The sequence below is a fragment of the Dermacentor andersoni genome, chromosome 1, assembly GCF_023375885.2.
Source record: "Dermacentor andersoni chromosome 1, qqDerAnde1_hic_scaffold, whole genome shotgun sequence".
Lineage (NCBI taxonomy): Eukaryota > Metazoa > Arthropoda > Arachnida > Ixodida > Ixodidae > Dermacentor > Dermacentor andersoni.
Window position 1 is genome coordinate 368787000 of NC_092814.1, and position 15996 is coordinate 368802995.

At 43.3% G+C, this 15996-nt stretch overlaps 1 protein-coding gene across 1 annotated transcript in view; it reads right to left on the minus strand.

The window, feature by feature from the left end:
* Positions 1–1811: 1811 nt before the first annotated feature.
* Positions 1812–15996, minus strand: part of LOC126516663 (tachykinin-like peptides receptor 86C) — an 89449-nt gene continuing 75264 nt past the window's right edge. The window contains exon 3 of the mRNA XM_072285861.1: positions 1812–2648. Coding sequence (XP_072141962.1) covers positions 2381–2648 — 268 coding nt within the window. The 3' untranslated portion in view covers positions 1812–2380. The remainder of the gene's footprint in view (positions 2649–15996) is intronic.

A 15996-nucleotide genomic window follows, 5' to 3' on the forward strand; every position in this document is an offset into this window, starting at 1 on the left:
TATATTTTTGTATACCACGTAATTAGATAATCAACCTTATTATTTATTTACTCATTTATTTATTTATTTATTAGTATTTATTAATTGTTATTTAATCAACTACTCACTTATTATAATCAGATAAAAAGTGTCAATGAGAAAAGCATAGAGCAACATGAGAAACTCCCCATGCAGCTTTCTGTTGCTCAATTCGTGCTACATAAAAGTGTATTCCAGCGCGCGATAAAAGCTAGGGAATACACGCTAAGTGCCTCGAGCGGCCACTCCCGCAGTTCAACTTTCTTTGGCTCTAATGCTCAGTACTGTGCATGAATTTGAAATAGTAAAGCGGTGAACTGGGCTTCTTTGTACATTATAGAACGGATAAAAAACCAGCGGAAGCACACGAGATCCCAGATGAGCAAGATAATAGGATGAGCTAGTCTTGTCATCTTTTGTATCTGGTCTCTAGTGTGTTACCGCCTTTTTTTTATCCGTATTTCTATGCATTAACTCATGCAGGCTACATTGTCTTTGTGCGTCTCTTTTCAAGCGTTTCCGAAAGCTCACAGAGATTGGACTGCCTGCTATGTTTGCTCCAAGCTTTTTCCAGATATGAAAAAAGTGTTGTTCGTGAGTGCTCCATGAGCCTTTAAACATTTGCCGTCCCCATTAACCGTGCTGAATTCGTTCGCAGCCATTAATGGCTTTAGTTGTGTCAAGATGGCTTTTGTCTTCTCCGCGAAAATAAAGGACACCGATTGGTGGCGCTTTAACAGGAAACATATCATGTTCACTGGTCCGTTGGTGAACAAGAAGGAATCGGAGAGTTATCAGAGATGCGCTTAAGTGAGTGCACATAATGAGCGTCGCTCGGCTGTATGTCCATTCTAGATCGTTATGGCTTTAAAAGCCCTATTTTTTCTTCTTCTTCGTTTGCAGTCAGTGAAACATTGAACTTTACTTGTGGCTGCACAACTAAAAATACCGGAGTTGTACAGTGGCATATCGCTTAATTTAGCATGCAGGATACAGTCTATTATGCGCAACTACCGCAGTGGTCAAATTCAATTAATTGATAACTGGCATAACGTACAAAGAGCATAATGAAATTTAGTACAGCTCTCTCCCAAATGCATTAACAATTGGTGGGTAAAACATGCTGGGTAAAAAAAACGAAACAAATATTATGAGGGTGATGTTCGAGACACACAGCACAACCTTTATTATGACGTGACAAAACATTTCATCGTATGCGATGATTCACACGCAAAAGTAAGTCATTAGCTGCCACGCATGTGTAGTAAAACATTTACAAACACTCACGAACTCTGAATAATTATTTTATAACGCCATATCACATACATGAACGACGTATCACCACAGTGAATTCAACACAGTGAGGCGAACAGGATTCATTCCCAATTCCGTATTCGAAGTTCGGACACAGGCATAACAGCAAACACGGCTTCCCAACGTGGGCTCTTTTCGGCCAGTCACAGCGAAATTGCTCGCTCGTACAGTCACCATAGTCAATCCGTCAATTGAGCAAAGCTAATAAAGTTCTGGCAGTTACGAAAATACGTATGTGCGGTCCCTAAATTATTTTATAGTAACAATATTAATTTTTATTTCAAGTCAGTAATGTGGCTTCCGGACCTCTGCAGCGTTAAAACATCCGCACCAATGTCTCCTGATGTTATTATCAGATTTGGAAAATTGGGCTGAGTGGACTCGAACGCAGGATCTCTTGCTCACCAGTACGAGGCTTCCATAAGTGCACGGATCATTCGCCCTCCCCCCCCCCCCCCCCCCCTAGAAGCTCACTGCATTCAGCACAGCGAATTGATTTCTATCTACTAGTTGTGTGCGATGCAGATATCGAAGCAATGTGCTCAGCATGGAGTTTCTAATGAGACTACTACTGTTGGACCCCAAGTGAACGACTTACGTTTTTTTTAAACAATTTTTCCGCAAGGTATGTCTATTTTGAGCGGTTTTTGGCATCAGCCCTACATAAGACCTAAAAGGGAAATAAATAGAAACTTTGAAGTTTTAACGCGGGGACTCCTGCAACTGCGAATGAGAGGATGAACAAGCGCAGTAGAGAAGAGCGTTACAAGACACCCATTTGGAGCACCTCCCCCTAGATTTATGTACATAGTACATATGTGTTCGAGGGCACATTTTCACTTCACAGTAGTTCTCAAGTCGCCGTGCTGTAATCGCAAAAGGCAACTTCATTTCGAGTATGGTGAAAGTCTCCGCTTAAGAGGAGAGAAACATTACACTTCCCGTGGAAATGGAAGAGTCAACAGACGTTTAGTTCTTAAAGTAAACACCACTGTCACTTCGACTCCGCAGACGGTATTGATTCGTTGCACCACTGCACCCGTACACTTCATGCTGTGTGCTCGGCGAAATGTAGTGTCCTGCGGACGGGCGTCAGGACTTCCTGGCCAGCGGGTTTTCGCACGGTAGCCGCCAGTGGCGTCTGGTTCCTTTCTTGCAGATCCGTTCTGATCTTGGCGCGAAGCGCTATGCGGCCCCGCAGATTGCTGCAGTTGTTCTGGCTGGAGCGGGCCGTCCCGGAAAGGCTTCGCGCAGCTGGCGCGTCCGGCAGCAGGGTGCAGCAACAACAGAGACACTGGCGGAAGTACTGGTTGAACCTGGACGCAGCAGGGAAAGATACAGGTTGGGAACAAGTATCACAACAACAACAACAACAAACGAACAGCGCAGCACTACTGCCTCTTTTATTGGAGATATACACCACCTAACATGCACGCAATTTGTGTAGGAATCGCAATGTGAGCATCCATTAGCGTCATGGGAAAGTGTAAAGTGCCTATGCGAAAAGTGTGTCACAGGGGTGCTGTGAACACGAGACAAGTTGTGAGGGTAGTGGCTACTCTCTAATGTATACATACACCGCTCTTTTACTGAAACACAGGAAACTTTCAGGGCTATGTACTAGCGCTTTCCTTGGAAGGTCTGGGAGAGATGGAACTCCAAATAGAAGATGGAAAATTGAATGCTTCATTTTATTTTTCCGATATAGCTGAAAAAATATGGCGGAAAAGCCATTTGTGTAAGAATGAGTGCGAAACCCATATGCCAACATTCGAACATCGTATTACTGTATTTGTGAAGTAAGGTATTGTAAGTATCAAGAAGTATACTAGAATACACCCCGCTTGAAACGAACGCGTTTATTGCATAAACACATTTTTATGTGTTCATACAATAGGACGACTGCGTTAGTTACCAAACCGTTACTGGCCAATCTGACCGCATCATTCTACAAGACCTCGACCACATACCACAATGGTGTGATGACTGGCTGATGTCCCTAAACCCTGCTTCATTTCCTTCACTCGTCGTCAAAATCTCCTTCATTTCACTTATAACGTAGCTAACGTTCCGATTGAATCAGTAACTACTTATAAATGCCATGGAGTTACATTAACTAACAATATGGCTTGGAACTGGCACATTGCTAAAGTCAGTTCATCAGGTGACAGAACTTTGGGTTTCTTAAAGCGTCATTTATGCAACGATCCGATACACGTAAAACTATTAGCTGATAAATCAGTAGTCAGGGCTCAGTTAGACTACGTATCTCCCATTCGGAACCCATCTGAAGTAGGTCTCACAAATATGTTAGAATCCGTTCAAAATCGTACTGCCAGATTCATTCTTGCTTCGTATTCATATGAAATCCGTGCTTCATCCTTCAAGGCCGAGTGCAACTTATCACCTTTGTCTTGTCAACGACGCATTGAAACCCTTCCTATTTCACAAGTTGTTTCACTCGCTACTTCATCGCTCTCCTTACATTATCCCTCCAGCTCCGATATCTCATCGCACTAGTCATGCGTTACAAATTTCTCGCCCACGTGCCACTGCTAATGCATTTTGTGCTTCATTTTTTCACAGAGAAGCAACAGACTGGAACGCCCTTTCTTCCAAATGAACATAGAATGTCTGCAGCATCAACAGTAAATTGTTTACAAAAGGAGGAAGTAAATGACAATGTTCCGCTAAATCTTTGGTACCCGCCGTGGTTGCTCAGTGGCTATGGTGTTGGGTTGCTGAGCACAAGGTCGCGGGATCGAATGCCGGCCACGGCGGCCGCATTTCGATGGGGGCGAAATGCGAAAACACCCGTGTACTTAGATTTAGGTGCACGTTAAAGAACCCCAGGTGGTTCAAATTTCCGGAGTCCTCCACTACGGCGTGCCTCGTAATCAGAAAGTGGTTTTGGCACGTAAAACCCCATAATTAAATTTTTTAAAGCTTTGGTGCTGCAACGGTGGAATTTTTCTCTGTTCAAATGGGACCGTTCTCTCTAGCCATTCTCGACACTGGGACGCAACTCCACACCATTAAACGAAACCACACTATGGAGTTACCTTTAAATTATTGAAAGCAATGTAATGATGTCTGTCTTCATATTACTTAACTTGTTTAAGTTACTTTAGAAGAGTTAAGTGCTGGGCTAGTTGGTGATCTTGCATACTGAAAAGATTTTGCGCCAAAAAACAACACACCCAAGAAAGACGACGACACTACGGGCGCTACTTCAACTGTTTAATGAGGGTGAAAGCACTCGACATACTCTCGACATTACACTCGACACTCGACATTACATCTCAAAAATGGGATGTAATCTTCTTCTATATGTCAGGACATCTTTTTTCATCATCACTGTCGGACTCTTGCATTGCTTTGCGTGGGATGGCACAAATAATAATAAGGGAAACAAATTAAATAACAGCATGCAACTCTATGCAGATACTGCTATAGTGACATAAACTACAGGACCGTTGTCCATTAGCGATCGCTCATAGTTGTGTGTATTTTTTCACTGAAGGTTTATATCCAACTGTTTGTCCAAGCTAGATCATGCACATCTACAACATATGCAGGAGCATAAAAGTTCAGATATCAGACAAAGTCTTTGGGTGAGAAATTCCAGGTCTAAGTGACCGCCGATTTGAGGGCTGCCATAGATCCGAGAATATTTATGCGGAACGCACAGATGAGGAGGCCGATGTTGCTTTAGGGCTTGTCTTCTCCACTACTGCAGAGATATTCACGTAACGAGAACTGCAGCGGCGGTCAGAGGGAGTGGGTACAGAGTAGGTCCAGTGAACGAGCAAGTGCATGCATTTTGTTAATGAAGCCCATTCTACGCTTTCATCCAGTAGATTGACTCTGACTGTATTCAATGCTCAGTGGTTAAAGTGCCCTGATCCATTCCTTGGGCTTATTGAAAATACACATTTTGCGATCAACATAGGCTACTGTAAACATCGCAGCCCGTAGGCGCCGACTACGGCGGGGGGGGAGGGGAGCCCCCCCCCACCCCATAAGGTGTCACTACCGACATCATTCATTTGAGGTTTATTTTGAGTTGGCTCTACCTTTTCCCTTACAATTTATTTCTAGCTAAAACCTTACTGTATTATTGCTGGCGCGGACGTTCACGACTTTTAATTTATACTTTCGCTTTATTTTTTCAAATCTTGACAATAGCTGGACAAGGAGCATTAGAAGCACCAGCGGCGGCTGTCCTCCTCCATATTTTCTCACTTCAACATTTTTTTAAATGTTCACTGTGATCACCACGCACAGATACTATGCACCTAATTATATACCCCGGACAAAGCTTGTTATATTTTTTTAAGGAGCAGGTAGCATACTAACAATTGTTTTGAACGGCATGGATAGCCTATGCTTAGCCAATGAATATGTTGCTGTATGTTCACCTCGTTTTAAATTGATTGCTTTGCACGATTGTTTGACCTTTAAAAGGCCTGCATACTTCAGTGATCTCTTCGGCAGAGTCTTTCATCAACGCTCTGTGAAATGCACGTGAATCATATGTGTTTCAGTATTCCTTCTCATTCTAGTAGGCAATCCTAACAACTCATGAAAAAAAGTCTTCTACTATTTTACAACATTAGGGATGGAAACATCGCCACTTGCATGCAGAGGTCATAAATATATGTAATTCACTTAGTATCCAAAATGTGGCCAACCTGCATTCACTCGAAATCGAAATCAATAGTCATGCGCAGCATAGTTTACACTCTGACTCAAAGGGAAAAAAACGAAGCACCTCCACCGGAAATTTGAAGCAGTATTGGTGACAGAGGCGCACAATAAAAACCCCGAGGGAAGATTCTTATCGTATAAATCAATGTAAAGGCCGCACCCGTGTAAGGGCCCAACCCCACTCTCGACCGCCAAAATACAGAAAAAAATCCAACCGAGAAGCAGTCACGATCAGTGTGCCGATTGTGATCGCGCTCAAAGGCGAATTTTCACGTGTCGATACTCGAGTTACTTTCACAATCGTTAAACTATTCCGTTATGGATTTACATTGCTTCATGCTAATAATTCTTGTCATAAGTAGTGCTTACAAATTCTTATATATTCCGTAATTTTGACGTATGTTATATCTTATCGTCTCAACTTATCTTTCGTCTGGAAAATATGTTTTGATGGCATCTTTCTGTATTAAAGTTTTCCCAAGGCGCTATATGGCTTTTATGATGCGTTTGTGTGCGTTTGTGCGACTTAATGCGCACAAGACACACGTCTCCTGAACGTGTTTGACTGGATCCGCTTCTCGCATGGCTCATCCGAGAGACGCTAGTCTCCTCGTGGTGCCAGGAGATTCAGGATGTGAATTCGCATACATATATATATATATATATATATATATATATATATATATATATATATATATATATATATATATATATATATATGTGTGTGTGTGTGTGTGTGTGAAAATGAATGATTTGTGACCACTCTATTACCGACGTATCAAGAGCAAGTGAATAGGCGCAGCCTTGAATCAGTGCGCCGTAGCGTGGTTACCGTGATTACATCAACAACACACGAAAGTGCGACGCTGCACGTTTCGTGACGATCCCCAGCGTAAGCGAATGACTAGCGATAATACGTCTTTCCTACAACCTATTACAAAGTACTGAACATCTGCGTTCGAAACATTAAGTGCAGCAAGAACAAATTTTTTCGCAATGGCCACCCGCGAGCGATTACACAGAAAATAGACAACACTATAGTGACTGCACCGTGGAACGGTACTGAATCAGGAACAAGACAAGCCAAGTGTCAAACACAAGTGTCAAAGACAAGTGTCAAAGACAAGTGTCAAAGTTCCCGGGACTGGGCTACTAATTGATTTTCCTGTGCCATCGGGCACATCGCCGACTTACTGGAGGCAATTGAAGCGTCAGTAAGTTCATGTGACAAATTTGCACGTACCTAAATACCATAAGCACACATTTTTAGTGCATTGCTACATAAATAGCGACTTCTAAATAGGGGAATATTATACGTCTCTGGCAAACACGCGTAAGTATAATGACATGAGGTGGTATCCTTTCGATGTAGTGCTTTTTTACCCCGAATGTCACGTTGAAGGTTTGGACCAATGAAAGACTGTAGTCATGTTACATTATATACTTTGGATCACATGCCACTTTATTACGTTACCCTGCCAAACTATATATGGGTATTCACACGAGAGATGTTTTCGAGGGGTATATGGGTGGCGTCGAATGACGTCAGCATCCGCAAAAAGTCCCCGCAGACGTCCCACTTACATGGGTGAGGCAGCCGGGGAGAGAGATGAGATGGCAAAGGCTTCTACTCTCGACACCACTCATAATTGCTTCAAATTCACCTGGTTGTACGCTTCAGGTATGGTATACCAAAGGCACGGTAATTGTTCGATGAGCAAAAAAAAATTCACCTTTGCCTAATTTGGCCATCGCCGTGCTGCAAGTACAATGCGCCTTCGCAAATGTGACTTATGATGGATTGATTTTAGTTGTTACAGAAAGAAACAATGAGGTGCAGTCAGCATACCAGCAGAGGGGTAGCATCAGTGCACCTTAAAAAAAATACAAAATGAATAGGGCTACCAACCACAACAACGAAGTGATTGCGATACGAGTGCCGACCTCAGGAGCAGCAGCTCGGTTAAGCTTCCCAGACACTAGCACGAAATTCCACTGCTTCCCCACCAAGCAGGGACTGTTAGTTCCACCCGGGCCAGAGTTCCCCTTTCGCCAGGGATACGTGCGGTGGCATGCCATTTCACAAAACCCTGACGTCGCTGTCATGAAACGTGATGCGTACTCCCCGCGCCGACAGCCTGGATTTCCGCCCGTGTGTACAGCCCTTTACACGAAGCTTCATGGTGACATGGATCTTTGCAGTCCATTAGAATCGAGTGCGACAAACCAACTCGACAGTTTAGAGGTGTATTTTATTTCACGGCATCACGCGTTTTCAAACAAACGGCGGGGTTTTCATATTAACGACGGTAGGCGATTTCATATCCATTCATTTTTTCACATGTAATTCCAGCGATGACCCATTTCGTATCGTAAGCACGATTGCTGTCCATCGTACGCATGCGTTCGCTCAAACCTTAACCTGCAAGATGTGCAATACAGTAGGCACAGGCACTACGGCGCTGCGATTAGTGCTGAATCGAAACAATCAGCAATACAATAAAAGGTTGAAGCTAACAGCACCCAAGACGACAGTGAAATCTCCAAGAACAATAGGTTTTGGTATTTCGACACGTTGAAGTGCTCGCTATTCTTTGATCTTGCATGAAAAAGCATAGCCTCAAAAACCTTTGCAGAAACATTCCTTTGCAGCCCTGTCAGCATGGGCAAGCTTAAATTTATAAAGAAAAACTGATAGACGTGCTCAACGCACATCAACCAGGAATTGCACGGTTGTCATCAATGGACAGCACATTTCTGTTTTCTGCTGCGCTATAGAGTGTCTTGAATATTATTAAACCTCATGCTATTGCTTGGATAGAGAAACAAATCCTGTCAGCAAAACACACAACTTCGCAGCACAGTAGCTATGTTACTGCTTTCCTCAGCAGCGCACGCCCAATACAATTACCCACTAAAGCTGCTCAATACAATTTGAGATGACCAATCTGAGCGCGGCACATAAGATAAAGGCACCAGTAATCTTTGGCTATCAGTTATCTCTTATAGCCTATCGGCTGCCAGCACACGTTCTATCGCTTACCGGCTACAGCACGAGCGGCGCAGGTCGGAATAATTAAGTCCGCAACATTGCTACCGCCCTATCGTAGATTTTCTTTCTTACATCGGCAGCTACGATATCTCAATGTATTGTGAATCAACTTACGCTTAGTCTAGGCCGTCTATGCCCAATCACGTAAGTTTCCTCCTGTGCAATCATTGCAGTTGACGCGTGTTGTGGACTACGGCCCTCGTTTTGAAGCGGCTGGAGAGTTAGGTAGCTGATATTACATTACTGCAAAACCATCTTTGCTTGTACAAGTTCGCATGTCATTTATATGCTTGAATGTTCCTTCTGTAAGAAACTGTATATCGGGGAAACCGGACAATGAATGAACGTCAGATTAAACGGAAATCTCGCAGACTCTGCTTAAAAGCTTCCCGAAGCCGTTGCCGAGCATTTCAACCAAGCAAGACATAACTTTCATGAACTCACGCTCTACATCCTACAGTCAAATTTCCGTTCTGAACAAGAAAAAAAATGCACAGAATCATACCTTATCCATAAATTCAAGCATTGCGACCAATAGGCATAAGCGTTTCAAAGGGAGCTATAGAATCTGTTCGCTATGCTAATTTTGCAGCTATAGGCAACAACACTTAGATATGTCAATTTGGTTGCTTAGGGCTTTTTTACTCCCTTTCCTTCTTTTCCTTTGTTTAAATAATTATTCTATTTCAGTGTATTTTTTTTCACGATGACCATTTTCTGCCGCTCCTTTTAGTATATCTTTCAGAGAAACGATAGCCCACTGAGCTACAGCGAAGCAGATAATAGAGGGGTGCTGTGAACACGGCCGTTTACATGCCGGATGACACACACATGGCCGTGTCACCGGCCATGTGCAAAGAACCCCGTTATTCTCAATTCTACACCTTCGCCGCTAACACACCTTCCGTCGTTGCCTGACGCACTCTCCTTACCCCCTCTCCCCTTTAGAAGAACCTTACCTAGATATACTGTGCCAAGGAAAGCATATGTAACCTTGCAAAACACATGTGAACCTGTCGAAACCTTGGCTCCCACTTTTACGTTGTTGTGCTTTTGCTCACCATGGGAGAGAAATAAAGCACCTTGTTCAATGCAGGTATTTACGTGGTATAACCCATAGATACGTCTTATCATGTCTGGATGAGTAAGTTTCAGCTTTGACATGCTCCTAAGAAAGGTCTATGCCTGTGGAGATATGGTGAACATAAGTCTACCAAATACTAGCAAGTCTTCAGAGTTCCGTGAAGTTCAGCCCGCTAAAATATGCACCTGTTGTTATAGGAACTTAACAAGTTCCACATGCCACTCTTGTGGGAGCCTTTGTGACAATAATTCATCAAGTACTACCACTCTCTCTTTAAGGACAATCTGCAAGCCATTTTCGCAGCTAGAGAAGTTGCTTGCCAAACTTTGCACTGCACTAAAGACATTGTCGAGATCGCTAAGATCACACACACTAAACGGGAGAACGAGGGTACCAAGCTTGTCGAGCTGCACGTCACCAGCAAACACTTTGACGAACAAGTCAGCTGACACGGTTACCCAAAAATATACAGTCGCAACATTTTGAGACGCAATGTTTAAAACAAGTTCTTTGTTGTAACGAGTTTTCTCCAGAAAGTGGTCACTTGGAAACATGTCAGAGTGATAGCGAATTCTTCAAAAGTGCCCATGGAATTTTTTTATTCTCATCTTCAATTGATTCAGTGAATTGCTTTATTGCCTCCTGTTGTGGTTCTCCCTCTAGACGAAGCCGCTCCTTTTCAGGGCCTTCACGGGTAGCAGTTGTGAGACGAGAAAGGTATGCACGGCAGTTCTGAAATATTATCGGGATAGCAACAGGCATTAGTCGTCTCAGCTGGAGAGGAACTTGAAGAAGTCAGCCACTTTACTCACCTGTGTAAGTATAAGTGGTCACAAAGTCACTTGGAAGAAAGTGCTTCTCATAAACTTGCAAAAAATAAAGAAATCGCTCTATAAAACAATATTCAAGCAAGAAGAGGTAACATTGTAAAGCAATCAGCTACACGTGAGAAAATGTGGCACTCATAATTATTGGAAGAATGCCTTTTTCGGTCCACCAAAGTAAGGCAATTTATTAAATTTCATTCTCATGAGGTTCGATCGGTCACTGCGCGCCGTTCAAAGGCAATGCGTGTGTGCATAAGCAACGCGTGAAATTTCGGAAAAGTATTTGTTTGTAAAAAAGAAGCTCGTAAAAAACCAAAAAGTATTGTAGTAGCACTATCACTAATACCGCGTGTTCAATGACCTCAATGAAATATGCTGCAGCAGTCTCAAAGCCTTTAGAATGCAAAGCATAAAAATTAAGATAAGGTTTTCAGCTAAATCCCTGGGAACTTATGCATGAACTTATGATATTATGGAACTTATGAACGCGGTGGCAGCTGCAAAAAGCGAAAAAATCTACTTACCACGGTGAATTTTGTTAGTTTGAAATCCTTGAGGAGGCTCGCTCTCGCCCCCGCCGTTCTAAGGTCAGCGTCCACCGGAAACTAATAAAGGTGAGCTTTAGGACTCCGTGCATAGTCTGAATCGCATCCCGATGCCCAATAGCATCTAGGGATATTGCGCCGTTTACTTTAGCATGCTCGAGCAGCGCGATCCAGGGGGTTGATTACATTACGAAAAACAACTGGAGGGGTAACAAAATGTTTTCGCGTATCCCTATAGAGACGCTGAGAGCAAGTGAAATCAGTGAGGCCATTTGCACTTGCATACATCATTCATCATCATCATTTATCATTATTTATTATTCACTTAATGGTCCTTTCAGGGATATTACTAAGGGGGAGGGTGGAAACAGTGACGGGAAAGTGCCATACATCAGCTCAAAAAAGCAAACAAAGGTAACAGAAAAATAAATAATGAAATGTGTAGAAAACATCAGGTGTAACCAGAACAACGAAAATATCTCAAACTGAGTAGCAATAGATTAAAAGAAAACTGAACACGTAAATGTGAAAAACGCTAAACAAAAGTGGCAAAAAAGAAGAGAAGGAAAAATAGGCGATGACACAAGCAAGTCGGATTGGTCGGAGAGGAAACGTGAGGAAAAGTGGTTATTTTGGATTCAAATGGTCTGATAGTAACTGCCTAAATTTGGAGGCATTTGACTCTGAGACCACGGCTTCGGGAAGATTGTTCCATTCTTCTATGGCGATGGGGAGGAAGAATTTGTTGAAGGTGTTGGAAGAACCATGCAAACACTGTATGCTAAAGGAGTCAAACAAACGGTGAGATGAGCGTAACGGAGCATGTAATAAGTTCGCGCGCAGTGCAGGAAAGTTAAAGTATAATTTATGAAAAAGACACAGCATTGCAAGTTTCCGGCGGAGTGCTAGGGGTTCGAGTCCGAGAGACAATTTCATGTCAGTAACGCTGTGCCAAGGTGAGTACTGGGAAGTTATGAAGCGGGCTACCCGGTTCTGAATGACTTCGAGCAACTGAATCAAGTAAACCTGGTGAGCGTTCCATATGGCTGAGGAATATGGCTGAGCATACCCCATTTCAGAGCGAACGTATGTTTCGTATGATAGTTGCCTGATGGATGGAGGGGACATAGTCAGTGATCGTCGGATGAAACCAAATGTTCTGGAAGTGTTAGCACAAACTTTCTTGATATGGTGCACCCAAGTTAACTTGTTAGTTATTTCGACTCCCAGGTACTTGTATGAGTTTTTTATTGTGGCGCCGTGGAGTTCAGCGAGTACGGGAGAAGGGTAGTGGAACGTTTATGTGAGATGTGCATGCATTTACATCTCGAAATATTAAGCTGCATAAGCCAGTCAGAACACCATTTCTGGATTTTGTTTAGGTCGTCTTGTAATGATTCCTGGTCGGTGTTATGGGAGATGCGGCGATAAATGACGCAGTCGTCCGCAAAAAGACGGACGGATGACGAAATCCAAGATGGCAGGTCGTTGATGAAAATTAGGAAGAGAAGCGGAGCAAGAACGGAACCCTGGGGAACTCCAGAGATAACTTCAGTAGTTTCAGACGCATGACTGGTGATGACGGTGAACTGTGAGCGGTTAGTTAAAAAGCAGCCAATCCAGGATAAGATAAGAGGGTCGAGTGATAAGCACGCAAGTTTACACAATAGACGTTGGTGAGAAACGCGGTCAAATGCTTTTGAAAAATCAAAGCAGATGACGTCTGTTTGGAATGAAGAATCTAAATTAAGGTGAAGATCGGTTGTAAACTCAAAAAGTTGGGTTTCGCACGAGAAGCCTGCCCTGAAACCATGCTGTTTGGGAAAGAAGAAAAAATTGTGACCGAGGTGATTCGCAATATGGGAGTAGAGTATATGTTCGAAGAGCTTGCATGAGATGCATGTTAATGAAATGGGACGATAATTAGAGGGGTCAGCACGGTCGCCACTCTTAAAAACTGGCACAACCTTTGCTTGATTTCCAGTCGTGCGGAATTTGACTGGTATTGAGGGACTGGGCGAAGATGAGTTGCAGGATTTTTTGGGGTGAACACGCAATATTTCTAGAAGATCGTGACTGTAGAATTATCTTTTGGATGACCTGAATAATCTAGTGTTTTCGCGAAGGATGCCGAAGTATTTTTCCCATTTTACAAGTGATCCGGAGTTCTTGGCATTACGGAAGAGGCGCTTCTTTTTCCGTGATAGCTTACGCAGTGAGTTAGAGTATCATGGCTTTGTGGCATCCCCGCGGATGCAGATGAGTGGGACGTAAGCGTCTATGAGGGATAAGATTTTGTGTCTAAATATACACCAATTTTCGTTCACGGATCTCGTAGCCATGAACCTATGAAAGGTGGTGAACAAGTGTTCGAGGTCGCAGTTTATGCTCGCGAAGTCAGCTTTACTGTTCTCACGGATGTATTTGATGGACGGTTGACGTGCGGAGACTTCGATCATCACGTTAAAGAACAAGAGATTGTGATCACTCAGCCCACTGTAACATGAAAAGGATTGAATTAGCTCAGGACTGGAAGCAAGAATGAGGTCAAGAATATTTGAGCCTCGTGTTGGCTTATTTACTGCTTGGAAAAGGTTTGAAAGTGACGACCATTTCAAGGAAATCTTTAAATTGACGAAATGAGGCAGTAAGAGCATCCCAGTCGATGTCCGGGTTGGTAAAATCACTGCAAAGTATTAGATTGGCACAAGGAAATCGGGATTGCAAGTCTTGAACTACAGAGTCAAGGTCCGTAATAAGAGAAAGATTCGTGTCAGGTGCACGATAACATGCAATTAGTATATTGGTACAAGAGGGAAGGCAACTTTTCATGCACATTATTTCGCGGTCGCTGTTTATCTTGAGTAAAACGGATGAAAAAGTTGAATTCACAAGAGCAACAATGCCGCCTTCCGTGCGACCTACTCGATCTCGCCTATAGATATGAAGAGACTGGTTGCCGTGAAGCAATTCTGAATCGTGAATATCAGGTGTTAGCCAAGGTTCCGTAAATAAAGCGATGTCATTGCTATGGTCTTTGAGGACAGCCTCAACTATTTCTTTTTTTGGCAGGTAGCTTCTTATATATGTCAGAAGGACAGAAATTTTGTTAGTTTTAGCTGTGCGCAGGCATTCTGTCAGCCGGACCTGCGGCAGGGAAGTGTCGCATGGCACTTGCGTTAACCGCTATGAATGTAGCTCTACAACGGTATCTGTTTCGGCGTTGTAAGTGTATAGTTTTCTGCCGATCTCTTTTCTGCGGATGTTAAATAATGCCTTAGTTTGTTCGCCATAAGAAAAAAGCTTTCTTTCGGGCGAGCCGAAATTTAGCTGAGTAGTCCTAACGAACTGAGAATGTGATTTCTTTAAGTTTCTGTCCTTCAACATGAATTCTTGATTTATCTTTAAAGAGTGCAAGCTTAACTACGATTGGGCGGTTTTTATCTGACTGTAAACGACCTAGTCGGTGTACACGTTCAATATCTTGGCTACCAATGGTAATACCTAGGTGTTCGGAGCAGTAGGAAGTAATGTGGGCCTCAGACGGGTCCCAGCTTTCGCCAAGTTCGTCCTGAAGTCCGGGGAACAATAGGTTTGTGCGTTCGCAAGCGGTTTTCAGCGTCGTCGCACTTGTTTGTCAGTGCTTTAATGTCGGAAGCAAGCTGTGCCAAGTCGGTGTTTGTTTTGGATGCAGCTACTTTTTCTGGGTTTGTTTCCACAGCTTTTTTGAGTATTTCGACGCGCGCTGAAGTACGATGCACCGAGTCTTCAATGTTCGTTCGAGCGGACCGGATAGACATAGCACGTGCGCACAGAATAGGCAGATATGTAGCAGGCAAAGATCGACCACTCATTGTTAAATTTTCTTGCTTCAAATCAAAAGAACTCTTATTATCTAAGCGGTCTGCCTTGCGGGGTACCGGCATCAGCATTACTGAAGATTTCTCCGCACCAACTCGCCATGCTCGCAAAAAACTGGTGGAATTCGGCCTGGGTCTAAAAACGCCTTTTAAGCTGCGGTACAAACGGCTATATGCAAACAAGAAATGTTACATGTATGATGCTTCCGAGAATTCCGTCTGCGAGACACCTTCCTTTCACTCCGACACCACTTCGCCAAGTACCGATGCTCTTTCCCCGAGGGCGACCCGCTCAGGCCGTGCCTACTCTGCCGCTAGCTAGGACAGTGCGAGGGGTGGTGGTACCCCGTCAGTGCTTTCCGTGCTTTTTACAAATATTCGAAGTCTTATCCCGAAAAGAGACAAACTAAGTGCCTTAATTAATGATACAGATGCTGATATAATATTGCTGACTGAAACTTGGCTATCTGACAAAATTTCAACCCGTGAACTTTTTCAGTGCGAGAAAAGATTCACCGTATATCGTCGTGACCGCGCTGAGACAACGGGTGGGGGTGTCGTCATTGCCGTGAATGAATGTTTTGAA